At 54.7% G+C, this 27,532-nt stretch overlaps 4 protein-coding genes across 18 annotated transcripts in view; 3 read left to right on the top strand and 1 right to left on the bottom strand.

Annotated features, from left to right (window-relative positions):
- The first annotated feature begins 1,004 nt into the window (after positions 1 to 1,004).
- On the top strand, positions 1,005 to 9,606 carry JPH4 (junctophilin 4). Its single transcript, XM_086322464.1, is given in 6 exon segments — positions 1,005 to 1,167; positions 1,169 to 1,539; positions 2,279 to 3,050; positions 6,534 to 6,652; positions 7,003 to 7,535; positions 8,445 to 9,606. Coding segments are annotated over 6 exon segments (1,890 nt in total). The 5' UTR covers positions 1,005 to 1,156; the 3' UTR covers positions 8,529 to 9,606.
- Positions 8,451 to 18,706, top strand: AP1G2 (adaptor related protein complex 1 subunit gamma 2). 13 transcript variants are annotated; one of them, XR_015135180.1, is made up of 22 exons: positions 8,451 to 10,444; positions 10,820 to 11,024; positions 11,424 to 11,548; positions 11,690 to 11,831; positions 11,952 to 12,048; positions 12,218 to 12,294; positions 12,412 to 12,507; positions 12,898 to 12,978; positions 13,265 to 13,363; positions 13,534 to 13,589; positions 13,759 to 13,872; positions 14,041 to 14,181; positions 14,267 to 14,321; positions 14,402 to 14,524; positions 15,918 to 16,007; positions 16,098 to 16,225; positions 16,478 to 16,759; positions 16,876 to 16,999; positions 17,080 to 17,215; positions 17,848 to 18,011; positions 18,239 to 18,337; positions 18,425 to 18,706. XR_015135180.1 is itself a non-coding variant. In XM_086322456.1 (22 exons), the coding sequence occupies exons 1-22, from the start codon at positions 9,879 to 9,881 to the stop codon at positions 18,524 to 18,526; spliced, it is 2,925 nt and encodes a 974-aa protein (XP_086178582.1). In that variant the 5' UTR covers positions 8,451 to 9,878; the 3' UTR covers positions 18,527 to 18,706. The 13 variants fall into 13 exon arrangements, 8 of the variants coding, with proteins under 8 accessions (XP_086178582.1, XP_086178581.1, XP_086178584.1 ...); XR_015135181.1 differs by having other exon boundaries at positions 13,695 to 13,872; positions 16,478 to 16,582; XR_015135182.1 differs by having other exon boundaries at positions 13,695 to 13,872.
- On the bottom strand, positions 17,649 to 21,577 carry THTPA (thiamine triphosphatase). Of its 3 annotated transcripts, none has more exons than XM_086322469.1 (4): positions 21,462 to 21,577; positions 21,238 to 21,381; positions 20,608 to 21,159; positions 17,649 to 19,502 (listed from the first exon to the last, which is right to left on the bottom strand). In XM_086322469.1, exons 3-4 carry the CDS (start codon positions 21,152 to 21,154, stop codon positions 19,390 to 19,392), a joined length of 660 nt encoding a protein of 219 aa, XP_086178595.1. In that variant the 5' UTR covers positions 21,155 to 21,159; positions 21,238 to 21,381; positions 21,462 to 21,577; the 3' UTR covers positions 17,649 to 19,389. The 3 variants fall into 3 exon arrangements, with proteins under 3 accessions (XP_086178595.1, XP_086178593.1, XP_086178594.1); XM_086322467.1 differs by having other exon boundaries at positions 21,544 to 21,577; XM_086322468.1 differs by lacking the exon at positions 21,238 to 21,381 and having other exon boundaries at positions 21,544 to 21,577.
- A 2,944-nt stretch (positions 21,578 to 24,521) lies between these two features.
- ZFHX2 (zinc finger homeobox 2) overlaps positions 24,522 to 27,532 on the top strand; it is a 29,069-nt gene continuing 26,058 nt past the window's right edge. The window contains exon 1 of the mRNA XM_086322445.1: positions 24,522 to 24,886. The gene's annotated coding sequence lies outside the window, so the exon portion shown is untranslated. The remainder of the gene's footprint in view (positions 24,887 to 27,532) is intronic.

Here is a 27,532-nt window from a genome sequence, read left to right as displayed (position 1 = left end):
CTTCTCTCTGCCCCTTTAAATCTGCCTGGCCCAGCCTCCCCCGCGATGCTGGGAGGGAGCAAACATTGATTTGTGCTGGGATGGAATCAGAATTTTGATTTTTTTTCCCCTCTCCCAACCATAAGAAGAAAATAATAAAAACACCCCCTCTTGATAGCCCCCTCTTTCTTCCCATCCAGCTCCCAGCTCCTCTTCCTTATCTCCATCCAAGGCAGATTTTTTTTTCCCTACACTGTTCTCATCTCCCCCTACCCCTGCCACTACCTCGCGCCCCCTCCCTCCACCGCCTGCTCCTCCAGCTGGGGAGAGAGGGGACTCTCTCCTGCGGCTCCCCCACCTTGGCTCTTTGGGTTGGAGCAGTCTCTCCGGAAGGGGAGGGGGCTTGGCTTGTCTGGGCGAGGTGGGAGTGGAGGTCTCCGGTCATGGATGCTGTGCCTGGGAGGCAGCCTGAGCCCCAGCCCACATGGTGAGTAACCTGCCTCCTCCCTTCTGCCTGTCTACCATCCCTACCCTTGCCTTTCCCCTGCAGAGCCTCCCCCAGCCCCATCCTCTCCCCCACCAAACCCTCTACCCACCTTGCTCCGATCTCCCCCGTACATTTTCAACCACCCCCACCCTTGCCAGGGAAGCCAAAGAACCGGGGCAGAGAGGTCCTGACAGCAGGCAGGGAAGCGGGTGGCCTACGATTCTGCCCAGCCCCCGTCTAAGGACCCCCGCCTACTGCCATCCACACTCGATACTTTGGGGTTCCAGGTTGGAAAAGTGGGACTCCCGCTAGGGGTGAGGACCCCAAACCCTGGGAGCGGCCCTTTATAAGAAAAGAGGGGTGGGGGAGCGCTGTGCCTCCAAAGCTTAGGAGCTGCTGGAAGATGCTGCCGAAGGGTGGGGGGTTGGGGGGCGGTGCTGGTGCCCCGGAGCCACTGGGCCGGGGAGCGGCGGGCAAAGAGGAGGGGCCTCCCTCGCCACTTCCCCCCCTCTTTCTCCGCAGCCACTCAGGATGAGGGTCCGGCCCTGCCAGCCCGCGCTGGGGCCCCCCCGCCCGGCCCCGGTCTAACTGCCCCCGCCCCCAGGCCTCGCCCGGCTCCCAGGCCCCCAGCCGGCTTCTCCAGCCCCAGGATGCGCTGAGCCACCGGGGGGCTGAGGCCGCGCCAACTACATGCATGTCCCCCGGGGGCAAGTTCGACTTTGACGACGGGGGCTGCTACGTGGGGGGCTGGGAGGCGGGGCGGGCACATGGCTACGGCGTGTGCACGGGGCCCGGCGCCCAGGGCGAATACAGCGGCTGCTGGGCGCACGGCTTCGAGTCACTGGGCGTCTTCACGGGGCCCGGCGGACACAGCTACCAGGGCCACTGGCAGCAGGGCAAGCGCGAAGGGCTGGGCGTGGAGCGCAAGAGCCGCTGGACGTACCGCGGCGAGTGGCTGGGCGGGCTGAAGGGGCGCAGCGGCGTGTGGGAGAGCGTGTCCGGCCTGCGCTACGCCGGGCTCTGGAAGGACGGCTTCCAGGACGGCTACGGCACCGAGACCTACTCCGACGGAGGTGCGGGGCCCTGCCCACTGTCTGTCTGCTCGTCCGCGTGCGCCTCCCCGCTGGCCTGCCCCGCTAATGCTTTCCCCAGCCAGACGCCCCTGTGCTCCACTGTCGTCCTACACTCCTTCCCCATCGATAAGCGCCCCTGCGCCCATATTTCTGCCCTCTCCCCCCATCATCACACACGCCTCATTTGCCTGTTCCCTGCCTGTTTTTTCCTCTCCCCCATCTGCCTGCCCTCTCCCCTTCCTTGTATGCCTGACCCTCACATCCCGCCTCTCTGACCCTCACCACCCCGTCTGCCAGTCCCCCCCATTCCCCCCCTCCACCTGCCTGACCCTTACGCCTCTGCTCTGCCTGTCCCTTCACATCTCCTCGGCCAGCTTGCCCTGAGAGTTCTCTTTGCCTGCCATGTGTCATCTATACAGCCCGTCGCCCTGCCCCTCACGCCTTCTGGACTGCCTGTCCTTCACACACCCCAGCCTGCCTGTCCCTTCCCCTTTCCCCTGTCTACTCTCACGCCCCTAATCCATGCATCTCCTGCTACCTGCAGAGTCTTCACTCGGCTCTTCCACACCTTGTGACCCAACCTGGCCAGTCCCCAGTTCCTAGTGCCCCTCCCCGACCTCCACGCCAACTGCCCCCACCTCTCCCACCCGACTCTGAGGCTTCCAGGGGCGCATGGGGCTGGGGGTGCAAGGAACGGCAGGTCCTGACTCTTTCTCCCGCTCCTACCCCGCCCCCGCAGGCACCTACCAGGGCCAGTGGCAGGCGGGGAAGCGCCACGGCTACGGGGTGCGCCAGAGTGTGCCCTACCATCAGGCGGCGCTGCTGCGCTCGCCCCGCCGCACCTCCCTGGACTCCGGCCACAGTGACCCCCCGACGCCGCCCCCGCCCCTGCCCCTGCCCGGCGACGAAGGAGGCAGCCCGGCCTCTGGCTCCCGGGGAGGCTTCGTGCTGGCCGGGCCCGGGGACGGTGACGGCGCGTCCTCCCGAAAGCGCACCCCCGCGGCCGGCGGGTTCTTCCGCCGCTCGCTACTGCTCAGCGGGCTCCGGGCGGGCGGGCGCCGAAGCTCCTTGGGCAGCAAGCGGGGCTCCCTGCGCAGCGAGGTGAGCAGCGAGGTGGGCAGCACGGGACCCCCGGGCTCCGAGGCCAGCGGGCCCCCGGCCCCAGCGCCGCCTGCCCTCATCGAGGGCTCGGCCACTGAGGTGTATGCGGGTGAATGGCGCGCCGACCGGCGCAGCGGCTACGGCGTGAGCCAGCGCTCCAACGGGCTACGCTACGAGGGCGAGTGGCTGGGCAACCGGCGGCACGGCTACGGGCGCACCACCCGCCCCGACGGCTCCCGCGAGGAGGGCAAGTACAAGCGCAACCGGCTAGTGCACGGGGGGCGCGTGCGCAGCCTCCTCCCTCTGGCCCTTCGCCGGGGCAAAGTCAAGGAGAAGGTGGACAGGGCGGTCGAGGGTGCTCGTCGAGCCGTGAGCGCTGCCCGCCAGCGCCAGGAGATCGCCGCTGCCAGGTGGGCACCCACTGCAGAGCCCGAAGCTGGGTTAAGGGGAGAATGTACGCCGTGGATACGGAAGGGTTGGGGGGGGGGGCGGTGGGCGTTGCTTAAAGGGGGACCAAGACCCAAGGCCTAGGACCTGGCAGTTGTAGCCCTGGGAATTTGTTGTGTTTATATCTGAGGCTACAGGTGGACTTAGGTGTAACTGTGGGTGGCTGGGTATTTGAGGGAAGCCCTGTTAGACTATAAGTGTGTCTCAGTGTCTTTTGTAGGGAGTGTGTCATTGTTGTGTGTGGGAGTAGCAATGAGCGCTGCCTTGTGCCGGCCCAGGAAACCTCTTGGAACTCAGACATGTTCCTAGTCTTCCTCATCTTGTAGCTGATCCAGCCTCCAGGACTCTGCTGCTGGGAGCAACAGCCCCAGGCAGAGAGACAAGAGGTGTACATTCCTAACCACATCCAAGCCAGCCCACAGTCTGATAACATTTCAGCCTTAGGCCTGGGGAAGGTCTAGTTTGTACAGCTGATCTGGAAAGTGAAAGTCGCTCAGTTGTGTCCGACTCTTTGTGAGCCCATGACTATACAGTCTATGGAATTCTCCAGGCCAGAATACTGGAGTGGGTAGTCTTTCCCTTCTCCGGGTGATCTTCCCAACCCAGGGATTGAACCCAGGTCTCCCACATTGCTGGCGGATTCTTTACTAGCTGAGCCACAAGGGAAGCCCAAGAACATTGGAGTGGGTAGCTTATCCCTTCTCCAGCGCATCTTCCCGAACCAGGAATCGAACCAGTGTCTCCTGCATTGCAGGCGGATTCTTTACCAACTGAGTTATCACGCAAGCCCACAGCTGATCTACCCACCTGAAAAAATAGTCCCTCTCAGCTCTGACTCCTCCGACTCCCTTAACCCAACTGATAAAGGTTGGAGGGAAGCAGACTTGCCTGTAAATGAAATTTTCTTTCTGTAAATCAGATTACATTTCATGCATCAGGAACCTCATTATCTCAAGCAGTGCAGTCCAGTAGGAATATAATGTAAGCCTAATACATAATTTTGAACCTTCTAGTAGCCATATGAAAAAAATAGGAAGAAAAAGATGAATTTAAATAATATATCTTATTTAAACCAATGTATCCAAAATATTATCATTTCAATCTAAAATAAGTATGAAATAATTAAGGAGAGATTTTTATATCACCCCCTCTTTTTTTTCCTAAATCTTTGAAATCTAATATATATTTTGCATTTAGAGTACAACATTTAATTTGGACTAGCCTCATTTTAAGTGCTTAATTTTAAGTGCTTAATGGCTTGTGACTGAAGAAAGCCAAAAAATCTATTTGTAATGAGTTCATAAGCTCCTAATTATACAATTTACACATAGGAATTTTTAGATATTGTTTTTTCTTGAAAGGGGAGGGCACAGTTGAAGGATCTTGTTTGAAATTTGAGAGGGTTTCAGTGGATGAAAGTCAAGATATGTCCAAATATGCTTGGGTGTAAAGTGTGTGTGTGTGCGTGTGTGTGTGTGTGTGTGTGTGTGTGTGTGAGAATAGGTCATATCCAGAGTAGAGGCCTGAACCAGAGAATGTCTATGTCTATGTGTGGATATATGTGAGTTTCTGGATGGTTAGAGTCCAGGGCCTTGAGCCAGGGAAGGGGGAGGGCAGAGCACCAGGGAGCACTTTAGGCTGGATAGGGAGTGGGCATGTGCAGGAAAAACTGGTCTCAGTAGCCAGAAAGATCAGGCAGTAGGAGGAAGCTGGTTGATCTCCCCAGCAACAGGCCTGGAAAACTTGATTGGCTGCTGGTTGCCATGGAAACAGCAGAGCCTCAGCAGCAGGTGCACATAGACTACATCATTCAGGTAGCCTGAGCCTGGCCTGACTCCTGAACACAGACTGGATCTAGTGGCTAGGCTCTGACCAACCAAACCCTCCGAAGTGAAAAGCACAGACCCTTGTCAATGTTGCAGTTTCCTGGCCACCAACAGAACACAATGCAACCCCAAACTGTGATCCTAATCCCCTGTCTTAAACTCTGAGACCAGCTCAGTTTCAGACCAGGGCTAAGCATATAGATCCTGAAAGCTGTAAGACAGAAGAACAGGGAGGGGTATCTGAGATCCCTCCAAGCAGGTTCTAACAGTCCTTGACCGACCAGGTCTGAGGGGAGGAAGCTAACCACATCTCCCACAGTATATAAAAAGGAAGTAGACCTAAGATGATAGGGGACACCTTGACCCTCTCCATACCCTGATACCCAGACCACTTTCCTAGGCCAGATAAAACAAGCCTAGGCCCGAGGGAGTCATAGGTCTTGATACATTCAAGCCCATGGCAAGTATATCTGATTACGTTTACCTCTGGTCCTTCAGTCAAGATTACCTCTGCCTCTGATCCTACACCCCATCTTCAGTCAAGATTACAGAACTAATGCATTAATGAATAAGGCATCTATGAATAACAGCAGAGGGTAAAAGGGAGGGGAAAATTGAGGAAACATCTGACATCAGATGGAAAACTGAGAAATAAAAAAGAGGAAGGGATTGATAGTGCTTCAAGATTACCTGTAACTGAGGAGCAAGGCTGGGCTTCCCTGGTGGCTCAGATAGTAAAGAATCTGCCCGCAGTGCAGGAGACCTGGGTTCGATCCCTGGGTTGGGAAGACTCCCAGGAGGAGGAAATGGCTACCCAACCCAGTATTCTTGCTTGGGAAATCCCATGGACAGAGAAGCCTGGCGGGCCACAGTCCATGGGATCACACAGAGTTGGACACGACTGAACAACTAACACTCAAGGAGCAGGGCAGGGTTGAAGGCTGGTTGTGGAAGGGAGATTAAGCACTCACCCAGAAGGTATAATCACAATGGTGAGAAAGCATGCATGTTAGCAGGGAGAGGGAATAGGTAGTGGCAGAAAGGGGAGACCCACCCAGTTCCAGAGCTCAGAAAGGAGGAGATGGGGTGAGGGACAGTGACAGTGATCAGGGGCAGGGGAGAAGGATGTGATAACAGAAGTAGCTGAAGAAAAGATTTTAAATTCTCATAACACAGGAGGTATCAACACAGCAAAGTGGCATAGCTTCTGAGCACCAAGCAGGTGAGCTGCAGAGAGGTGCTAAGAGAGTGAGGCCTCATTTGTCATTGGGAGGGAGCAGGACAGGAATGGAATTACAGGGCTGCAGGCAGCAGGGAGGGCCTGGCCCCTGCAGCTGGGGGAAGGGAAGTGTTACTATTGGGTGAAATGGTGGAGGGGTGCGAGAAGAACAGGAAGGTGTGATGACAGCAAACCCAGCCCAGGTATTGGAGAGGAAAGCAAAGGCCAGCTGCCCTGCCAGGCCGTGGAAGGGGAGCAGCTGGCAGAGTGTGAGCCAGCTTGAGGCTGCCAGAGGTGATCTCAGATCTGGGGGCTGTGACATGGGGGGTGGTGGGTTGGGAGGGAGATGGGTCAAGGGACTGGAGTAGGTCTATTAAGACCCTGTCCCCGGAACCCGACAGGGCAGCAGACGCCCTTCTCAAGGCAGTGGCAGCCAGCAGCGTTGCCGAGAAGGCTGTGGAGGCAGCTCGAATGGCCAAACTGATAGCCCAAGATCTGCAGCCAATGTTGGAAGCCCCAGGTAAGGTGTGGGTAGCCTGAGGCGGGGTCGGGGGTTGGCTTCCTGGGAGCTGGAGGGACCTGGGCTTGGAAAAGGGGGCAGTGAATCCCTGCAGGGGACTGGGGATGGGAAAAGCCAGGGTATGAGAGTCTAAGGGGACAGAGGGTGGGGACCAAGCCCAGTTGTTTGAGAACTAAAGTAGGCATTTGAAAAATAGAGTAATAAGGACTGGGGGTTGGAACCTGGCATTAAGAAGCTGTAAAGTTGGGGTACCAGAGTCCTGGGGGGTGACCAGACAGAGAGATAAAATCGTAGCTTTGGTAGCCCAAGGCTAGTTCAGCACATCTGATTCATAGTTGTCCCTACCCCAGGCCGCAGACCCAGACAGGACTCGGAAGGTTCTGACACCGAGCCCCTGGATGAGGACAGCCCTGGGGTATACGAGAATGGACTGACCCCCTCAGAGGGCTCCCCTGAACTGCCCAGCAGTCCTGCCTCCTCCCACCAACCCTGGCGACCCCCTACCTGCCGGAGCCCACTGCCTTCTGGAGGGGACCGGGGTCCCTTCTCCAGCCCCAAAGCTTGGCCTGAGGAGTGGGGGGGCCCGGGTGAGCAGGCAGAGGAACTAGCTGGCTATGAGGCTGAGGATGAGGCTGGGATGCAAGGGCCAGAGCCCAGAGATGGCTCCCCACTCCTTGGAGGCTGCAGCGACAGTTCTGGAAGTCTTCGAGAGGAGGAAGGGGAGGATGAAGAGCCCTTTCCCCAGCTGAGCACCCCAGGGGGCTCGGAGCCAGAACCTGCAGCTTTGCCAGTCCTGAGGGGCCTGTCCTCGAGGGGTCCTGAAGCCGGGTGCCTGGTGGAAGAGGCTGAGGAGGCTGCTGCAACGGAGAGGCCTGCCCAGCCGGTAAGAAACTCTCCCCCACCACCAACCTTGTGCCTTCTGAGTCTCCCATCCTTTCTGGCCCTGCTACCCCTCAAAGTTTGGCCTATCATCACTTCCAGGCCTCTCTCTGATCCCCTGTGGGGCTTTGATTTGCACTTAGCTTTCTTTTTGCCTACCCAGTCTTGGACTATATCCTGCCTCAAAAAAATAGAAATAGAGAATTTTCAAGCTGGGAGGAACCTCCAAGACCTTCACATTCCAACTCCTTCACTTGACACATGGAGAAACTGAGGCCCAGAGCAGTTACAGTAACTCACCAAGGTTACAAATGAATAATTATCAGTAGAGCCAGAACATCTTCCCGTGCTCTCCTTTCATATCACTTCCACCCCCACCCCCACCTCCACACTTTCTCTCTTTGGTGCCCAGGAATAAAAAAGGAAAAGCTTGTTCCCTCCCTACCCTGACTCTCCCTCCCTCTCCAGGGAAGAAGGGAAATAGGGAAGAAGGCAGAAAACTGGGAGGGTGGAGTTTCCCTAGAACCCTCTACTCTGATTGGACTCCAGGCCTTCTCCTGTTTCCTAGCAACCACATCCTCACCCCTTCATCCCTCTCTGCTTCACTGCAGTAAAGGCGCCTGCTGCCAACGTCTGCTACTAAGGCCAGGCACCTTCTGCCTGGGCCACGTGCTGCAGGGAGGGGAGAGGAGCAGGGGATGGGCTCACTTGAGGGAGCCAGAGGGAAGGCAGGGCTCTGCCTGGGAGTAGAGGGCTGTTTTGCAATCCAAAGCCAAAGTTGGAGATATCCCCGCTCTCCTCTGAGGAAGGGTGTCTGGGACCCTTCTGCTTTGCCACCTCAGCCAAGGCAGGAGGTGGGACTCGTAGTGCCTGGTCCTCAGGCACTGAGACTGCCTTTCCCCCATCTCTCTAGGGAGCTGCCAACCCGCTGGTGGTGGGAGCCGTGGCCCTCCTGGACCTCAGCCTGGCGTTCCTGTTCTCCCAGCTCCTCACCTGAGGCACCTGCCTGGCCTAGTTCCGGCTTTGGTCGCTGCCTCTTCACTCCTCTGACCTGCCTTTTTTCTCTTTCCTTCCCCCTGGTTGTTTTTTTCTCCTGTCTTTCTTTCTCTTCTCCCTTCTCTTTCTTTTCTGTCCCTCTCTGGTTTTATCTCTTGCTTTTTCTTTCCCTCTCTCCTTTTAGATTCTCTCATTCCCTCTGGCTCTGTCTCTGTCTTTCCCGCTCCCTTCCCTACCCAACCCTTCTCTCTCTAGATTGTTTACATACGAAGGGCTTTTCTCGCTCAGAGTCTCTTCTCTGAGACACACAATTCTAAGTCAGACCATTGCCCCCACACCCTCCCTGCCTTTTCTTTAGACCTGAACTTGGATGAGGGTGGGGGTTTGGTGTCCTGAGGAGTCTCCTGGAAGCTAAGTGGAAAGGAAGGAACATGGGGAAGGGGTACACTTGATACTGGAGAAGACCATCGACTGGGCAAGGCGCTGGCCGTGCTGCTAGGACTCCCCGACCCAAGGAGCCAGGTGTCCCTCTGAGGCCTAGTGACAAATCTGGAAGGGGTGCAGCCTCCATCTCTGACCTCGGAGGAGCCTATCTCACCTCCAAGCACTGAGCTAGGTTCTTACCAAACTCCATCCTTCCCTGAAGGAGATAAGGGAAATGAAAAGTAGAACAGCTCCCCAGCATCTTCTCCCTCTTTCTTTCCCCAACAGCCAGCCCCTCACCCAACCCCCTAGGGTGGCATGCCATGTCAAAAGCAATGTGTAAAGGAAAGATAATGCCCCATGCAGCCAAGCCCACCTGCTGACCTCTCCCACCTTTCTCTCTCCCCCTAAAAGTTTATTTGGTTGGTCTGGACTCACGTGTGGCCTTTGATTAAATTCCTAAGGGACCTGAAGAAGACATTTCTACTGCAGAGGGTTAGGGGCACCTGAGCAAGGACCCCACTCCCCAACTCTGGCAGTGGTGGCAGGGGAGGCAGCTCTGGAAAAGGAACCACACAAGAAAATAGGAACTCACAGGGCAGGAGAAGCTGGTCAGTAGTCTCTAAGTGGGTTAGATCCCTTCCTCCATCATATCAGAATCTTGTGAAATGGAAAAAAACAGGAAGGAGGGGATCGAGGAAGCCAATCTCTCACACACTTTCCAGGCAGAGCAGAGAGGTGAGAGCCAAACCCGGGTGAGAGGTGGGTAGAGAGCTCTGTTGGAGGTTGTGGCTGATCCCTGGTACTAGCTTTTCCCCTGGGGACAGGAAGCCCTAGGAAGAGGGGGCTTGAGGGTCCCCAGGGGATCTTTCCTCCCTCCCCTGCATGAGGCAGAGGCAAGCTGCCTGCCAACCCCCTCCCTCAAGGAATGGCCTTGCCTGGGAATGCCCACCACACACAAACTCTTTTTTTTCTAGTCAAACTCTGTTTACTCCTTGGCCTGCCTCCCTCCTTCCTCCCCTCTCAACCTTTACTTCTGATTTCTATTTCATGGAATTTGGGATTGACGTTAAACTACAACAGTGCCGCCAACACCAAGTCTTGCAGGAAAAAAAAAACAAAGAAATTTAACCAAAAAAAATATATTAATAAAAAAGTTCAAAAAAAGGGGGGGGAATTGTCCTCTCCTTTGGGTGCGATGGATTCAAACCCAAGCTCTCAGAAGCTCTCCAGTGAAGGAGCCCTCTTGGGAAGTCCCAGGCCTGTTAGACAGTCTCGCCGCCTCGAAGTAGTTAAAAAGATCCTTCCCTTAAACTCTAAATCACAAAGGCCTGAGGTCAGAGGATTCAAGATTGCTCTGCAGGGCGGCCCAGGAGGGGCGGGGTCCCACAATAGGGGCGGGGAGACGGAAGGATCAGACCAAGCCCGGACCTTCCTCGGGGCTTGGACCAGGAAGCGCTGGGGGGAGAGCCGCGGAGTTGAGACTGAAGCCAGGTGAGGCTGGCGTCCTGGTGTGGGGAAGCTGACACCGCCTGAGAAGGGGACCGGGGTCTCTGCGAAAGAAACAGCGCCGGGCTCTAGAAGGAAGGGAATAATTGAACTAGGGATGGGAAGCCAGGTGGAGACCCGCCTTTGGGGGAGAAATAGGCGGGGTTCCAGCGCAGGCTCGGTAGCGACGGGTGCGGGGGTGGGGCGAGGACGCATGCGTAATGGAGGTCTCGGGCGGGATTTGGTGACAGAAATCAGTTTTAGGGTGTCTTGGGACCCGGACCCTCAGGAATCTGGTTTATTGCAAGCCTGTGCAGAAAAGGCCGGATGCTTACTGCCAGAGGGTTAAGGCCCTCTCCGTTTCCGGGCTCTGCCCGCCAGGATGGTGGCGTCCTCGCTGAAGCTTCAGGATCTAATCCAGGAGATTCGTGGGGCCAAGACCCAGGCCCAGGAGCGGGAGGTGATCCAGAAAGAGTGCGCCCACATCCGGGCCTCCTTCCGCGATGGGGACCCTCTGCACAGCCACCGCCAGCTGGCCAAACTGCTCTACGTCCACATGTTAGGCTACCCCGCCCACTTTGGACAGGTACTGGGCGTGGACGCCTCCCGTCCGAGTTTGATGAGAGAAGCTAGTGGGGCACGGTAGCGAACACCCCCCTCACTTGTTTCTCGATTTCTTTATTCTGCGGAGTTGCTGGGCCCTCACAGGGTGTACCGCAGATCTCCTTGCCCTTACAACCCCAACTGGTCATCAGATGGACTGAACCCCTCATTCTCTGGCCAGCGCCATTCAAGGCCCCTGCTCTTCTCTCCCAATCTTCCGTTTCCTTGAAACTAAATCTCCTAAACCTCTATTCTTGTTGAACGGGGCGGTCCTGGGGTATGCTGCCCCCACAGGTTAATCTGGTGTAAAGGAGAAAGAAAAGCCACGCTAGTGCCTCCGGTTTCACCCCTACCCCTTCCTGGTCTGCCCGCTTCCCTGTAGATGGAGTGCCTGAAACTGATCGCCTCCCCCAGGTTCACAGACAAGAGGGTGGGCTACCTGGGGGCCATGCTTCTACTGGATGAGAGGCAGGATGCCCACCTGCTCATTACCAACAGCATCAAGAAGTGAGAGGGTTCTGGGAAGCACTTGGAATCAGGGAGATGGGAGAGTGGGGAACTGGGAAATCCCAGGGGTTTGCCTGCTGTAGGTACTGGAGGACTGGACTTCTCAGAGGCTTGACTGACTGTCCTCCCCAAACTCTGCAGTGACCTGAGCCAGGGGATTGAGGCTGTCCAAGGCCTAGCCTTGTGCACACTGAGCGCCATGGGTTCTGCTGAGATGTGCCGGGACTTGGCCCCGGAGGTGGAGAAGCTGCTCCTGCAGCCCAGCCCCTATGTGCGCAAGAAGGTGAGACAGCAGGTTCTAGGCTCTTGCTCCTGCACAAACTGTCCTGTCTGCCACATGATAGAGGTGGGGGATTCCATCCTGGCAGACCCCCGCCCTCTCTGAGCCCCCTGACCTCTGCAGGCTGTTCTGACTGCAGTACACATGATCCGGAAGGTCCCTGAACTCTCTGACATCTTCCTCCCACCCTGTGCCCAGCTGCTTCATGAACGCCACCATGGTAAGGCCACGGGGCTCCTCGTCCACTGCCTCAGCTCTGGCTGTGGGCAGCAGGGAGCCCTAGGACAGGAACAGTAGCTCCTAGGTGAAGGGCAGCATGTGCATGCAAACACGCACACAGTAGACTCCCCTGCGCTCTGTCCACCATTCGCTCCCTCACCCTGACCCAGGCATCCTGCTGGGCACTGTCACGCTGATCACCGAGCTCTGCGAACGAAGCCCTGCAGCCCTCCAGCACTTTCGAAAGGTGGGCTGGTGAAGGGGTGGGCCCCGGGCCAGGAGGAGAAGGGCAGTGGGGTTGGAGGGGGCTGAAGGGAGAGAGGATTAAGAAGAATGCCCAGGTCAGGCTCTGCCCTCCCTTCAGGTGGTACCCCAGCTGGTGCACACCCTCCGGACTCTGGTGATGACAGGATGCTCCGCAGAACACAGCGTGTCTGGAGTCAGCGACCCATTCCTGCAGGTGGGCTGATCCTTCCCTGCTGCATCCCTGGAACAAAAAGCTTAGGCAGCCCATGGCCAGTGGTCCCCTCCAAGACAATACTTTGGTTCATCAATAACTTGGGCAGGAGGGTAGCAGGCACCAGCTCATCCCAGGTCCAGTGTGGGGAGGGGGAGTGCCTGAAAACTAGAAAGTCCAACTTGGTAACAATTTTTTTTTTCAAAAGACTGTCCCCAGATCTCCTGGCCTCACTCATCTCTGAACCCTCCCAGGGCCCAAGGGGACAGAGGAGGCTGGGAGGAGGGAGTGCAAGGAGACCGTTGGGAGCCAGCCAGACCCCTCACAGCGCTCTCAACGTTGGATTTCTATCCTCAGCCCCTTACGCCCAACTTTTATTTAACCCAATTTCAGGTCCAGATACTTCGTCTGCTTCGGATTTTGGGCCGGAACCACGAGGAGAGCAGTGAGACCATGAATGACTTGCTGGCCCAGGTTGGGGTGGGGGCCTGGGTTATGGGTATTGCTCTGTGATCCCACTGGCCTGGGCGTCCCTCCCATGACCACTCCCCATGCAGTGGCCAGATGATCGTGTCTCCATTTCTTTCTGGACTGTGATCTCTCCTGAGGTCAGGGACACAGTCTGTTGCAGTGCAGTAGTCCCTGGCACATAGTTGGGGGGAGGTGGGGGTGGAGGGGATGGATAGACTTTTGTAAGCTGTTTGAGGGATGACATGAGGAAAGGATGGAGCCCCTTAGAGCTTCTCTCCCATCCACGCAGGTAGCCACAAACACGGACACCAGCCGAAACGCGGGCAACGCGGTGCTGTTTGAGACAGTGTTGACCATCATGGACATCCGCTCTGCCGCGGGCCTAAGGGTACCGTCCCCGAGGCCCCTCCCCTGGGCCCCTCCCACCCACTCCAGCCAGGGAGACAGGTCCTGTTCTCCAGTTTCTCCTCCCCACCCTGGGCACCCTGTGCCATGCACTCCCCACTGCTGAATGAGCAGGCTGCTCCTTCCCTGACTCCCAACCTCTGCCTTCCATAGGTTCTAGCTGTCAACATTCTTGGCCGCTTCCTACTCAACAGTGACAGGAACATTAGGTAATAGGCCCAGGTGTCTGGCAGGGCTGTGCCACTGAGCCCTTGACCCTCTGCCCTCCTTCTTCCAGAATCTCCGGATTCACCAGCCTCTTATTTCCATACCAGAGCAGGACGGGTGGGGAGAGGGCTGACGGCCAGGGTATGCTAAGGACCCTCGTGCTCTGACCAGATACGTGGCGCTGACGTCCTTGCTGAAGCTGGTGCAGTCTGATCACAGTGCCGTGCAGCGGCACCGGCCCACTGTGGTGGAATGTCTGTGGGAACCTGATGCCTCCCTCAGCCGGTAAGCAGGGCAGAGGAACCATAGCAAAGAGTAGAGGGCCCAGGCACCGGGCCAGCTTAGCAGCTGGAGAAAGGGGACTAAGGAGACAGGTGCTTGGGAAAGGGGAGCCCCAAGGAATGTCATGGGGTGACCTGGGAGACCTTGTCTAAACACACGTTTCTTCTCCAGGCGGGCCCTGGAACTGAGCCTGGCCCTGGTGAATAGCTCTAACGTACGAGCCATGACCCAGGAGCTGCAGGGCTTTCTGGAGTCCTGCCCCCCTGATCTACGGGCTGACTGTGCCTCTGGCATCCTACTGGCAGCAGAGAGGTGAGGGGATGGGTGCCCAGGAGGTAGAGAGGGTGGAATCCAGGGAGGGTCATCGCCAGGACTGAAGAGCCATGATGTCCCCTAGGTTCGCCCCAACCAAGCGGTGGCACATAGATACCATCCTCCGTGTGCTGACGACGGTGAGGCAGGGGCTGGGCTGAGAGCTGGGTGGGAGCGGGCAGGGTTCATCACGCTGACCAAGCCACATTCACTCCTCCAGGCAGGCACCTATGTGCGCGATGATGCAGTGGCCAACCTGATCCAGCTGATTGGGGGCGCCCAGGAGCTCCACGCCTACTCTGTGCGCCGCCTCTACAGCGCCCTGGCTGAGGACATCTCCCAGGTACCGCTCCTTCCACCAGGCGCAGGGCTGTCCACCCGCCTCATCCCTTCCTGGGCTACCTGCTCCATACACCAGATTCCCAACTGTTTTTCCCCTAGAGTCACAGCTCTGTCTCACTCTCTTTTTTATCCTCACAGCTTTCTACTTAGTAGAGGAGTCACTGAAGGACAGAGCCCTGCTTATAGTTAGAACACCTGGACTTCTGTCCTGGTTCTGTTACTTACTGTCTGTGCAACCACAGATGACTCATTGAACTTTCTTCATACCAGGTCTACTCAGCATTCTACCCTGCCTACCACCCAGAGCTGTCTTGATCAAACAGGATATAGATAAAAGCTCTTTTTGCATGTATTAGTTCTTATTACTACCTTGAATGCTGAGTGAATTCACAGATGCCAGCCAATAACCAATACGCCAATACCGCTTTCCATATTACTTTAGTAGTCTAGCAGAAACCACCTACCCCTTCCTCAAGGGAGGACCCCGTCACTTCATCCTCATTGCACCCCTTGTGGTTAGGCCATGGGAGGGGGGCGGGGTTGTTTTGTTTTTGGTATTTCTTTCTGAATTTTATCCTACAGTACTTTTAAAAACTGAAACAATTGATTTACAATACTGTGTTAGTTTCAGGCGTACAACAAAGGGATCCAGTTATAAGATGATTATTTTTCTCATGTGGATCATTTTTTAAAAATCTTTATTGAATTTGTTGCAATATTGCTTCTGTTTTATATATATATATTTTTTTTTTTGGCCCTGAGGTATGTGGGATCTGAGCTCCCCAACCAGGAATCAAACACATACCCTCTGCATTGGAAGGCAAAGTCTTAATGACTGAACTGACAGGGAAGTCCCAAGATTATTTTCCATTATAGATTATAACAAGATATTGAATGTAGTTCCCCGTGCTATACAGTAAACCCTTGCATATTTATTTTATATATAGTAGTTTGTATCAGTTTATCTCCATACTCCTAATTTATCCTTCCCATCCCTTGCCCCATTGGTAACAATGTTTGTTTTCTATTTCTGTGAGTGTTTCTGTTTTGTGTTTGGATTCATTTGTAATATCTTTTAGATTCCTCACAGATATCATACCGTTTGTCTTTCTCTGGCTTATTTCACTTAGTATAATCATGAGATCTGTTGTACGCCATGTTGTTCTTATACTTGGCCACTAGAGAGCAGAGGAAGCCCAGGAGCCAGGACAGAGCCCGGAACTAACACAACTGCTCATAACTGCTCCCTGTGCCAAGGGCCTTCCCTTTCCCCACCCCTGCAAACTCCACTATCTCTGCACTGCCTAAAGGGATGTCACGGGGTCTGGAAGTGAGGAAGGGACCCATGTTTCTCATGGGTCAGCATGGCCCAGCATGTTTCTCATCCCCCACAGCAACCACTGGTGCAGGTGGCAGCCTGGTGCATCGGGGAATACGGAGACCTCCTGCTGGAGGGGACCTGTGAGGAAACTGAGCCCCTGCAGGTGGGTCCTGCGTTGGGGGTACACTGAGGAGGGACGTGTGAGGGGAGTCAAAGCCAGCCCCAGGATTACTCTCTGTGTGCCCCCTGGAAGGTGGAGAAAGAGGAGGTATTGGCACTACTGGAAAGGGTGCTGCAGTCCCAGATGTCCCTGCCAGCCACCAGGGGATATGCCCTCACGGCCCTCATGAAGCTCAGCACCCGGCTCCATGGGGACAACAAGTAAGACTGGGTCCCGGCCCCTCCCACAGAGCCTTTTCTTGGTACCTCCAGCGAGAGATGTCCCTTCACTATGGCCCCCAGTTTCTGAGTTTCCTGCATCTCCATCCCAAGCCCCTTGTCCTTGGGTCCTTTTGAGCCAAGTATCGTGGGTCTCTCCCTGCTCTGTGGGGGCCTCTTCCTTCCCTGCTGCATCCTAGAGGTGAAGGGCAGGGCAGATGGCCAGTCCCAGTCACAGACCATCCTGTGGCCCAGCCGCATCTGCCAGGTGATGTCCATCTACGGGAGCTGCCAGAACGTGGAGCTGCAGCAGCGGGCAGTGGAGTACAACGCCCTCTTCCGGAAGTACGACCACTTGAGGTGCGCCGCTGACGGTGTGGGACCCAACCCCCAGCTCGCTCCCTATGTCCATTTCTGGGTGCAGGGGTCGCAGCCTTACCTGTGCCCGCCCACAGTTCATGGACGCTAAATGGGCTTCCCACCCTCCTTGTTCATCTGAAAGCCAGTAAAACTGTTCCGTCTTAGGAAATCACAGGGGTACGTCTGACCCGCCATGAGCCCAGGTCTCTCATATTCTTACCCCTCCTCCCACATATCTCTTGTGAAAACCCCAGGGTCTACCCAGAGGGGTACACCTGCGTTCTTCCTCTCAGGGCTGCCGTCCTGGAAAAGATGCCTCTTGTGGAGCGGGGTGGCCCTCAGGTTGATGAGGAAGCAAAGGAAAGCAAAGAAGTAGCCCAGCTTTCGGAAGCAGCCCCTCTCCCCACAGAGACCCAGGTGAGAAGCCAGGGGAGCCCTGGGGGAAGAGCATGGTCCAGCTTCCATACCGAGCCCTGACCCTTCTGCCCTCTCTCCAGGCCTCAAAGCTCTTGGATCTGTTAGATCTCCTGGATGGCCCTTCTGAGAATGCCCAGCACCCTCCCCCTCTGGATCCCACCCCAGGAGACACTTTGATACACCTCCTTGACCTTCCGTGCGCTCCCCGACCCCCTGGTAAGCCTCAGCAAAGGGGAGATGTCTTAAAGAAGGGGCGGTGGAAATAGGTGCTTCCCCTTCTAAGCTGAGGACCGAGATTCTGATTCCCTTGTCCCTGCTGTGTGCTCCCATCACATCCCCATCTTAGTAAAAGGATTCATTAGATCATACAGTCCCCTCCTGGATACCCTCCAATGTCTTTGGCCCGGGGTCCTGCTTCCTCCCTGCCCACCTCACAGGCTTTCCCACTGCCCGCTCCACTGGCCCCTCTCAACTCAAGCCCTTGGTGTTCATATTCTTTTCACATGGAATGTTCTTTCCCCAGCACATTAAAATAACTGGCTCATTCTCCATCTTCAGCCTCAGCTAAAGTGTCAGATGCTTCCCCTCCCTCTCCTGCTTAAGTTAGTTCCCCCCACAGGTTATTTCCTTGAGAGCACCAGTTACAGAGTGTGATTGTTTCCTTGTTTATTGTTTTTCTCTCCTAAGCTGTGAGCTCCACTGGGGACCTCATCTTCTTGTCCACTCGATCATTAGCATCTGGAGCAGTTCCCTGCACCCAGTGGGTGCTCATTTAATTTTTCTTGCATGAATGAATGAACTGTTATCTTCAGCCCATATACAGAGTCACTTCTCTCTCCCTACTGTAGCTCCCATCCCAAATCTCAAAGTATTTGAGCGTGAAGGACTTCAGCTGAATCTTTCTTTTGTTCGACCCCCTGGAACCCCTACTTTGCTGTTAATCACTGTCACTGCCACCAACACCTCAGGGGGTGACGTCACCCACTTCATCTGCCAGGCGGCTGTGCCTAAGGTTTGTAGAAGACCAGGACTCAGAGGTAGCCTGGATACTCCAGGAGAAAAAGCCACTAAGTAGAGGAGGCACTGGGGGTGGAGGGAGGGTGAGATGAGAAGGGAGCGACTGCAGAGACAGGCACTTGGGGAGTCGCGGGAAGAGGGTGTAAAACTACTGGGTGTGGAGTGGTTGCCTGAGCCAGCCAGCTGCCTTACTGTGTGCTCTGTCCAACCTCCTGTGTTCAGAGTTTCCAGCTGCAGCTACAGGCCCCCAGTGGAGACACTGTTCCAGCCCAAGGTGGCCCTCCCATGACCCAGCTGCTCAGAATCCTCAATCCTAACAAGGTGAGCTCCAGGAGCCTCTCGAGGCTAAGACCTAGGGCAGGGAGGAGTCATCTGTGCTTACCCTGGTCTTCGCTCTCCTATTCCTAGGCCCCCTTGCGGCTGAAGTTGCGCCTCACCTACGACCACTTTGGCCAGTCGGTACAGGAAATCTTTGAGGTGAACAACTTGCCCGTGGAGACATGGCAATAACTCAGCCTCCACTCAAAGCCTGAACTCCTCCTGTGCCCCCAAATCAGGAGCTACTTGGATCCATATCTGAGGGTGACCAGCAGGTGGCACTCTGGTCCTGTCCTTGCTGCTGCAGAAACTGGGGTGGGGGGAACCCCACAAATGATGAAAGCCAATAAAGCCCTAGGGGGCAAAGCCATATTTGAGGTAGAAAATGTATGGGAATAACAGGGAAGAGCCTTCTTGCACAGAAAGTAGGTATCTTGCCCTAAGCTTTTGGAACTGGTTTCAACAAAGGAAGGTTTTCCTTCTACCCCCTTTCTGGCTGGGGAGCAGATGTGCCCCTAAACCTCCACAGGAGGCACTCTACTCTCTAGGCCAGGGCAGGGCATAGGGGCAACGTCAAACCAGAAGTTTTAGATCTCTAACAGGAATCCTCACCAGCTTCCCCAAGCTGCTGCTGTTCCCTGTAGCCCCGGGCAGGGAAATCCCTGCTGCCTCCCCTCCTCTCTAACTCAGCTGTAAGGCAGTTTAGGAGCCGCTGGCAGAATCAATGGCATCGACCAAGGGAGGGGGGTGGCAAGGGATTTTCCTGTGCTTAACTACTGATCACGGCTAAGTGGAAATCCTATAAACACGAGCGGAAATCAATGGAGGCTGCTTAGCGGCCAGGGGAGAGGGGCGGCCCACAGATTGCATCTGACGGATGAGGGAGAGGAGGCAGCCAGGAAGGCTCCAGGAAGGATAGCGGAGGGTAGGGTGAAGGAACAGGCAGAGCTGGAGCGAGAGGAGTCACTGTGAGAAGGGGAGCCAGAAGGGAAGAGGCACGGTGAGCCCAGGAATGAAGCTTCTCAGCCCCGTGTCACATCCAGATCTCCAGTCCCCTAAGGCTTCTCTTTGGAGCCGTACACTTCTAGCAGGCGCTGGTAGTCCTGGGGCCGGAAGCGCTGCAGGTACACAATCAGCTTGGCAGGTGCCCTCCCCTGCTCCAGCACACCTACAGGCAAAAGGAGAATGAGGAGAGAACCAGACAGCCACAAATACTGTGCCTCTCCCTGCCCACGCAGCTGGACCCCAAGTTGTTTCCAAGGCAGCACTGGGATTCCGAACGCCAGCCAGCCAGCTTATCTAACCCACCAGCCTACTCCCTGATTGGCCTGGGGAAGCGGGGCCGAAGAGGGCCACTTGAGGCAGAAGTGGGCCTAGGAAGCCAAGCACGAGCCTCTCCTCTGGCAAGGAGAAGTGGCGAAGGGCACTCAGGCGCTAGGAAGACAGAGGGTGCCTCAATAGCAACTCATTTCAGTTACTGCTCCTGCCCCCCAATCAAGATTAAAGCCTCTCCAGGCATGCCAAAGCTCATTAGCTTGGTAATGAAGCACATGCAGAGATGCACACACAGAGAGAAACCAAGGGGTGTAGAAAGGAGAAGCAGCTACGACCATGAATGAGGTGGGATTTGCAGAGAATTCCAGCCTCTGTGGTGTGGAGCCACAATTAGCCAGTGTCTGATTGTTAGTGCCTGGCAGCATGCTGGGCCGATAGCAGGGAACTCAGTGTAGGTTTGCTGAGGAGGCAAGAGCAACATCCCAGGGCTGTAAGGCCCCGTGGGAGGCACAACCCTGTACTTGCATGGATGAACTGTGTACAGGGGAGCTAAGCCTGGGAACAGAACCAACCTGCTAATGTTTGCCCCCTTTCTGTCGCATAGGAACAACATTCTTGACTTTTACTCAAGCCAGTAGGACCAATGAGGATTTCATTATAAAAATCAGAGGACAGGAGTTGAGGGGAGAAAGGATGGATGGAAAGATTGAAGAGAACTGACAAATGGAATCGAAGGATACCTAGAGGGGCTGGAGGTATGAGAATGACATGAGCCAATGGCTGGGGAGGATTAGAGACACACGGAAGGATTCAGTGCAGGTTAGACAGCTACTGCAAAAGATGAACCAGATTTGATAGAGCCCTGAGCAAACTGGGTCCTCTAGAAAACTGCTAAAATAATTCCTCTTAAAGAAATAGCCTCGAGACATCCCCGACAATTGGCCCAGTGGGTACACTCAGAAGAACAAGGGAAGGACAGAAGAGCCTGTCTCCCTCACCAAGCAGGCTGCTGAGGTGGTGGATCTTCTCCAGGGCAGCTGGGACTTCAGCCTCCTTGTGCACCAGCGCCTCTACCTCACCCACAGCGTAGCCAAAGTCAGCTGTATCCAGGTCCACCCTGAGCAGCCGCTCCTCTCCGTCAGCTCCGGACAGCACCAGTTTCCAGGCACTGCGCTTCGTCACAAAACTAGCTACTAACTGCAGCCCCAGGGGGCCCAACACAGCAGCCACGCCCCCAGCCCCCGGGACCTCAGCCCCCAGCACCTCACACAGCTGGACCACAATTGAAGGCTCAGCTGTGAGTTCCGTGTACTCAGTGTGGGGTCCTGAGACACCTGCCGCTCCGGGACATTTGAGCTCCCATCCACTGCCTTCTCGCTGTCGCAGCCAGTAATCAGCTCGCATGAGGCTCAGCTCAGGGGTGTCATAGTAGCTGTCTCGGAAAGTGACTCGGTGCTCCAGGGTACCCCCCAACTCCTGCAGCCGCTCCTCTGTGCTGGGCCCGGGAACGAACTTTCGCTCCACTTCAATCAGGCCCTGAGCCATGCTACCTGCAATCAGTCAATCAACAAACACTGATGAGCTCCCGAAGATCCCTCCCCCCGGAAGAACTTGTAAGGGGCACACACCGTCGCAGGGCTGTCTGTCGGGGGTCCTTCCTCCTTCTGTGATGGATGGCCCTGTCTGTCTCTGATGTTTTTTAAGTCTCAGCAACAGGCACAGATCTCCAGTTGGATCCCTTCTGCTGCTGATGTCCTATTCCAAAGGATTCCCTGGAAAATCCAAGGGGCTCTCTAGAAAGCAAGCCGTGTAGCGGGTATCCTTTCAATGCCCCTCGTTCGACATACTCTACCTCGGGAGTACGGCTACTCACAGCGGGAGATGACCCCGCCCGATCCCCCCAGAGCACCGACCCGCGGAGCCTCGGGTCTCACCTGAAAGCCCTACGGTCTTCCTCTCGCGGGACCTGGAGTAAGGGGAAGGAAGCCCACGCCACGCCCGCGAGGAATGCCGGAAGCAGTTCCTGGCTCCGGACCTCGGCCCGGTTCTCTGCGCACGGGGGAGGTCCCAGCACAAGCGGCCATATTAGGCCCGATGTAGCGATGCCGAGGGCAGGCTTGGGCCGAGAAGCCTGCTAAGTTATGAGGGGCCGCAACCTCCGCGGTGGGCCAAGACCAAGGATAGCCCCCTCCGTTCTGCTCCTCATTCCAGACCTCTCCCAGCTCCCGAGGGGCGGCCCGGGTCTCAGGCCGCAGGCTGAGCCTGACACCCTGGAGCCCGGGTGCATGATGGGAGGTGTAGTTCCGAAGGGAAACTTTGCTTTCTTGCCCACTCGTCGCTATGGTGACAAGAAAGCTTCGATTGACGCCTGTGGGAGTCTATCTGAAGTTAAGTCGGATGGAAAAGGAACTCAGACCCCATTCCCGCCTTCAACCCTCTCACTTCGTTGGCAGATGGGCCTGGAATACAAACCACTCACTCAGACCCTGTCCAGCAGATACTTTATTGACTATTGTGGTGGCCCATTAAATGCAGGCCAATGGCAATGAGCTGGGGGAAGAAGAAAGATAGCTAAGACCAATCTAGTTACTCTAGACTCTGGAGTTTTAAAAGAGAGTTGAAACATCCCCAAGAATGTTCAGGATAACGGTGGATAGGAGAGTTGTTTTTGTGTGTGTGCAGCTTGAGGGATCTCAGTTCCTGGCCAGGAATTGAACACCAGCCTCCCACAGTGAAAGCCAGAATTCTAACTACTAGGTCACCAGGGAAGCCCCCTCCCCCAACGACTTTCTGTAAGAGGAGGAAATGATATTTTGGATGAAAACTAAAGACATGATGGGATTTCAACGACTGGAGACAGAAACAGCATGAGCAAAGACCCAGAAGCTGGAGAGCACCTGGCCAGTGTTTAAGGGAAAAGAGACGAAGCTGGAAATACCGCTGAGCAGACTGGAAAAGGCTTTGCATGCCAAACTGAGCAGTTTGTCTGTTTCCTGTGGCCCCTGTGCAGGCTTTGTCAGGAATAGGAGAAATACTTGTGTTCATTTAAAATATAGGAAGACATGAGAATGGCCCTCTGACTGCTTTGGGAGACAAAATAGAGAATGCTGCTTCTCCTTACTCCCTCCCAGGGTTATGATTACCTGGAGGCATCTACTGTATGTCTGGTTTTTTGGGTAAGGTAGCTTACTGAGAAACAGTGGTTCTTGTCAACTCCTGGCTTCCCTCCTATGATGGGTGAGAAGGGCTAGGTTCTTTACACTTATCCTTTCCCCAGTATGTTTTTGGAAACACATGACTCATGGGAGGTACCGTGGAGAGGACACTGGTTTACAGACATGGCATCTTGAACCTGGCATGTTTTGAATGTTTATCTGCAACCGCCCACCCCCCCCCCCACCCAATGACAGGAACCAGTGTGCAGGGAAGAGAGGGATCCCAGCCCCTAACTCCTTTCATTGGTCTGCTTTTCATCTGTCCTTTGCTTTTAAGTTTTGTTGCTCAAAGTAAGAAGACTTAATTTCTTCCTTGAGTTATAGGGTTCAAATCCAGTAGGGCAGAGGCAGCAGTTTAAAGAGAAAGAAAGATTAGACTCCGAAGTCAGTCAGACCTGGAGTCAACTCCGGTCTTCACTTTATTGGTGTTTGGTGTTGGGAAAGATACTCTACCTCCTGAAATCTCTGTTTTGTCTTTAGTAAAATGTGGACTCCCTCACAGATAAGTGTGAGGATTCAATGACATGCTGTCACATCATAGAGATTCAAAATATTAGTTTCTTTCTCCTTCCTTTTTTCCTGTGAACCCTAGGACCTTTTTTTTTTTTTTTTTCTTCTATTAATAGAAGTAGGCTGTAGCAGCTAGTATGGGCTCTGGAGTCTGAGCATCAGGATTTGGATCCTGGCTGGGTCATTTACTGGCCATGTGACCTTGGGCCAGTGAATTGTTTGTGCCCTGGTTTCTGGTGCCAGGGGAAAGAATCTGCCTGCTGATGCAGGAGACACAAGAGACACAGGTTCAATCCCTGGGTTGGAAAGATCTCGTGAAGGAGGAAATGGCAACCCACTCCAGTATTCTTGCCTGGAAAATTCCATGGACAGAGGAGCCTGGTGGGCTATAGTCCATGGAGTCTCTAAGAATCAGACAGGGCTGAGCATACATGCAGGCCTTCCTAACTGTAAAACGAGACTAGTTGTGGAGATTAAATAAGTTAATATATGTTAAAGTGCTTGGTACTGTCCCTAAGCACTCGTTAAGTTTCAGCAGTTATTAGAATACAACGGAGTTTATGTGAGCTGATAAACTGAAAATAAGGATGGGGAACCAGGCCCTCTCCCCACCCCACCTGCACCCAACTCTGGGGACTATGTGACCGAGTGAAGGAGACAGAAGCTCCGGTGACTCAGAGTAATTGCTGCGGCGGACAAGGTTCTATAGTGCCCAACTGGAAGGGAGGGGAATTAATAAGGCAAAAAGAAGGGAGTTAAAGTGAGAAAAAAAAAAAAAAAAGCGAGGTCTCTGGTGGTTCTGGAAAGCTCATAGAAGCCATGGCTTGCTCTAGAGCTGATTAAAAAAAAAATAATAGTAATAATAACAAAACACATGTATATTTCTGTAGACAGAAGAAAGAGGAGGAGAACTCGGGAAAGTGTTTAAAATGCTCTTTGCAGGCACCGGCTTGGACCTGGAGCCACAGTCAAGCAGGTGGCCAGCACCGCAGTCCGCCTGTCATAGGTTCCGCCTACAGTCTGGTGAAGCAGACACCAAGCTCTAGGGCCGGCGGACTACAACTCCCGGCTTACTCCGCGACGGGCGGGCCGCTGCACCTGCTCAGTGGGGCCGCCCCGGGCGCCTGGGTATTGATTATTCCATTGTGTGGGACGCCTCGGCTCCAGCCACTGAATGAGGCGGAGGAGTGAGGGCGAGGAGGAGGAGGAGGAGGAGGAGGAGGGCGAGGAGGAGGAGGAGGAGGCAGGGAGCGAGCGAGTGCCCAGGGTGAATCAATGGAAACCCCCTCACGAAGCCGGGAAAACACTTCAGCCGCAGCCAAATAGCATTGATTATTTTCCTTCACTTCCCTCACCGCCGTGAATTTATTTATTTATTTTTTCCATCTCCGTCCCCGACGCCCCGGAGTGAGCGCTGGAGGGAGGGAGGAGGAGGGGAAAAAAAGGAATCAACACATCGGAGAAGTCCCTTCCAAGAGCCACCCCCTCCCCTCCCCGCCTCGCGCTGCTCGGCGGCCGCGGTTCGACTCCCGTCCCTGCTTCCAGCTGAGGTGTAAGTGCATCGATTTCCGATGCTGCTGGGTTGGTTGGTTTTTTTTTTTTTCTTCTCCTCTCCCTCTCTTCTTCCCTTCCTTGCTCTTTGGAAGCTTGAGACGGAGGGGAGAGGAGGCGCTCGGAGACTGCCGTTGGAGGGCACGGAGAGGGACCGAAAGGGACTGGGGGAGGGGACCCAGACCGACAGACGGACAGACCGAGAGCCTGAGAAGGAGAGACAGGGTTGTGGGAGGGAAGGAGAGGGCCTGCGAGAGTGCGAAGAGAAAGATGCCGGGGTGGAGGCAGAGGCGGGGAACGGAAAGGCATCAAAGCTGGACTAGAAGCCAGCCGGACGGGCGGAGGGTAACGAGAGGCTAGACGGGTCGCGCCGAGCAGTACGGGGAGCGGGGATCCTGGAGGGAAGAGGAGGCCGGGTGACTATGGGGGCTCGGAGCTGTCAGTCTGGAGGGGCCTGAGACTCGGCGGCCCCCCGCCGGCCTCAGGATGGGTGAGGAACGGCGGCTAGCAGGCGGGCTGATGGATGGGCAAGCTCACCACGGGTGGGAGGATGGGAGGGGAGGTGGGTACCCTTAATCTTTGATTTTTAGGTTTTGCCTGAAGTTGGGTTGTTTGTTGCTTTTTGGTTTTTGAAAGGTGCTACTAGTAGGTGAGGGGAGGCCACCGCTCCTGTTCAAGGTGAAGTGTGCCTCTCCTGGCCCCCCAACTCTCCATCCGCTCTTGTCTGTCCCTCTCTCTGAATAGCTCTATCATTGAGCACTGGACCACGCTGCGCCTGTTGCCCTGCCGATCGCTGTCCATGTCCCTACCTCTGGATCTTGCCATTCTCATTCATTCTCCCCACCCCTCCGTCTCTGGGTCCGGGTCCGTCTGTGTGTCACTGTCTCCGGATGTGACTTCCTATCCGGGCGATCCTCTCGCTGTGTGTTCTTGTCACTGTGTGTCACACCTTGGCTGCCTAACTGGTCTACCCATCTAGGACTCCGTGCCCTTTCCTTCAGGGTCTGAATGGATCTCTCTGGCCTTTTCAGGCTGCCTTGGAGTTTGCTTATCAGTCATGATTGATGATTGTGGTAGTCACTGGTCAGGGGCCTGGAAGAGTGGAGGGATAGGTGTATCTCCCTCAAGGATTCAAGTGCCCTTTCCGCATAGCCAGGCCGGCCTCGTCTTTGGTCTTCACCCAGGGAACTTTGGAACTTCCTAGCATTGTTAACTGTCCCCTTTGCCATGTGCTTGTGTCCCCCATCAGGACCTCACCGCTGGTCTCCTGCGTGTCACCTGCCTCTCCAGGCGCTTCCCACCACATAGTTCTTCATCACTGACTCGATTTTCCTCCCTTCCCTAACTTTACCATTATATATTTTTTTCATTTCCCCGTTTTGTTTCACCCCCTTTTTTCCCCATCCCCATCTCCCATGATCTCCTTTGCCTATTCTTCACCTTTGTTCCTGTAATCTGTCCTCTTCCTCCCTTTTCTCTTTGGTCACCCTAAGTTTCTTGTATTTCTTACCCTCTCACTCAGCATTTTAACTGCAGCAGCCAAAAATACCAGGGAGCAAAGGGGCTGGGAGAGTTGGGGAGTATGGTTAGTGAAGGCACATAAACAGGCCAAGAAATCAATTTAATGGGCTTCCAGGGGCATATAACCCCTTCATCAGTCAGAGCCATTATGTTTCATTTACTGTCAACTTTGATTTTGTAAGGGGACATTCTCTGGGACTCAGAGCTCCACCCTGCTTGGTTGCCCCTTGTCCTTCAGTTCATTCTAGACCCTGGTGGCTTTTTCTCTACTTTCTAATTTGTCTTCTTCCTGGGTCCTTGATCTTATCATATTTGGATTCAGTGTGCTTCAGGAGGCAGTTTTCATCCATGTGACAGAAGCTATCTTATGCAAAGGGCCAGGTTCATTCAGGCCTAAAGAATGGGAAAGGTGGATAAAGAGTGGGAGAGTTTACCTTGTTTTAAGCTCATTGTTTTTCCAGACTTCAGGGGCTTGAAGGATAAAAGGAGGTAGATATGGGCAGAAGATGGAAGATTTCAGCGGTGAACAGGGACAGAAAGGAAGAGGAGAGAAATGCACAGGGTAGAGAAATGCATGATGTGAGGAACACGCAAAGGAAGAGAAAATTCATGCAGGATGGGGGCAGGGGAGGAATCGGGGTGATTCATGAAAAATTGGGAGAATGAAACAAAGTATGAGTTAATAAATAATGATACAGAAGGAGAAAGGGAGAGAAAGGATAGACTATTTCTCAAGAGGAAGGTCAACAGAAAAAGCAATATGAAATGAATAAATACAGTGTTAAGATGGGGGAAGGGAGGAACTAAAGAATAAGATGAGGTGGGAAAACATGGTACAAAGAAGGGGAATGGAAGGCAAAAAGAGGACTGCTGAAGCAGATCAGAGCTGCACGGAGCTTGGTAGGGAAGAGGAGAGGATGAGGTATCAAAGGAAACAAATGCCTCTGGAGTGAGAAGGACACAGCATGATGGATGCAAAGAGAGCGCCGCAGGAGGGGCAATTTGGAAAAAAGGCAGAGCAGAAATACCATTGGGTGAATCCCCAAAAGAGAGGGATGCCAGAGGAGAGGAGAGGAAATGCAAAGATATCTGGTGAAGAGGAGAGATTTGGCTCATTCTGTTGGCC

Source organism: Bos grunniens, chromosome 10, assembly GCF_055505025.1.
Source record: "Bos grunniens cultivar Pamir isolate PY7600 chromosome 10, Bosgru_T2T1.0, whole genome shotgun sequence".
Taxonomy (NCBI): Eukaryota; Metazoa; Chordata; class Mammalia; order Artiodactyla; family Bovidae; genus Bos; species Bos grunniens.
Note: the sequence above shows the minus strand (reverse complement) of the source record. Positions and strands in the feature narration are given on the sequence as shown.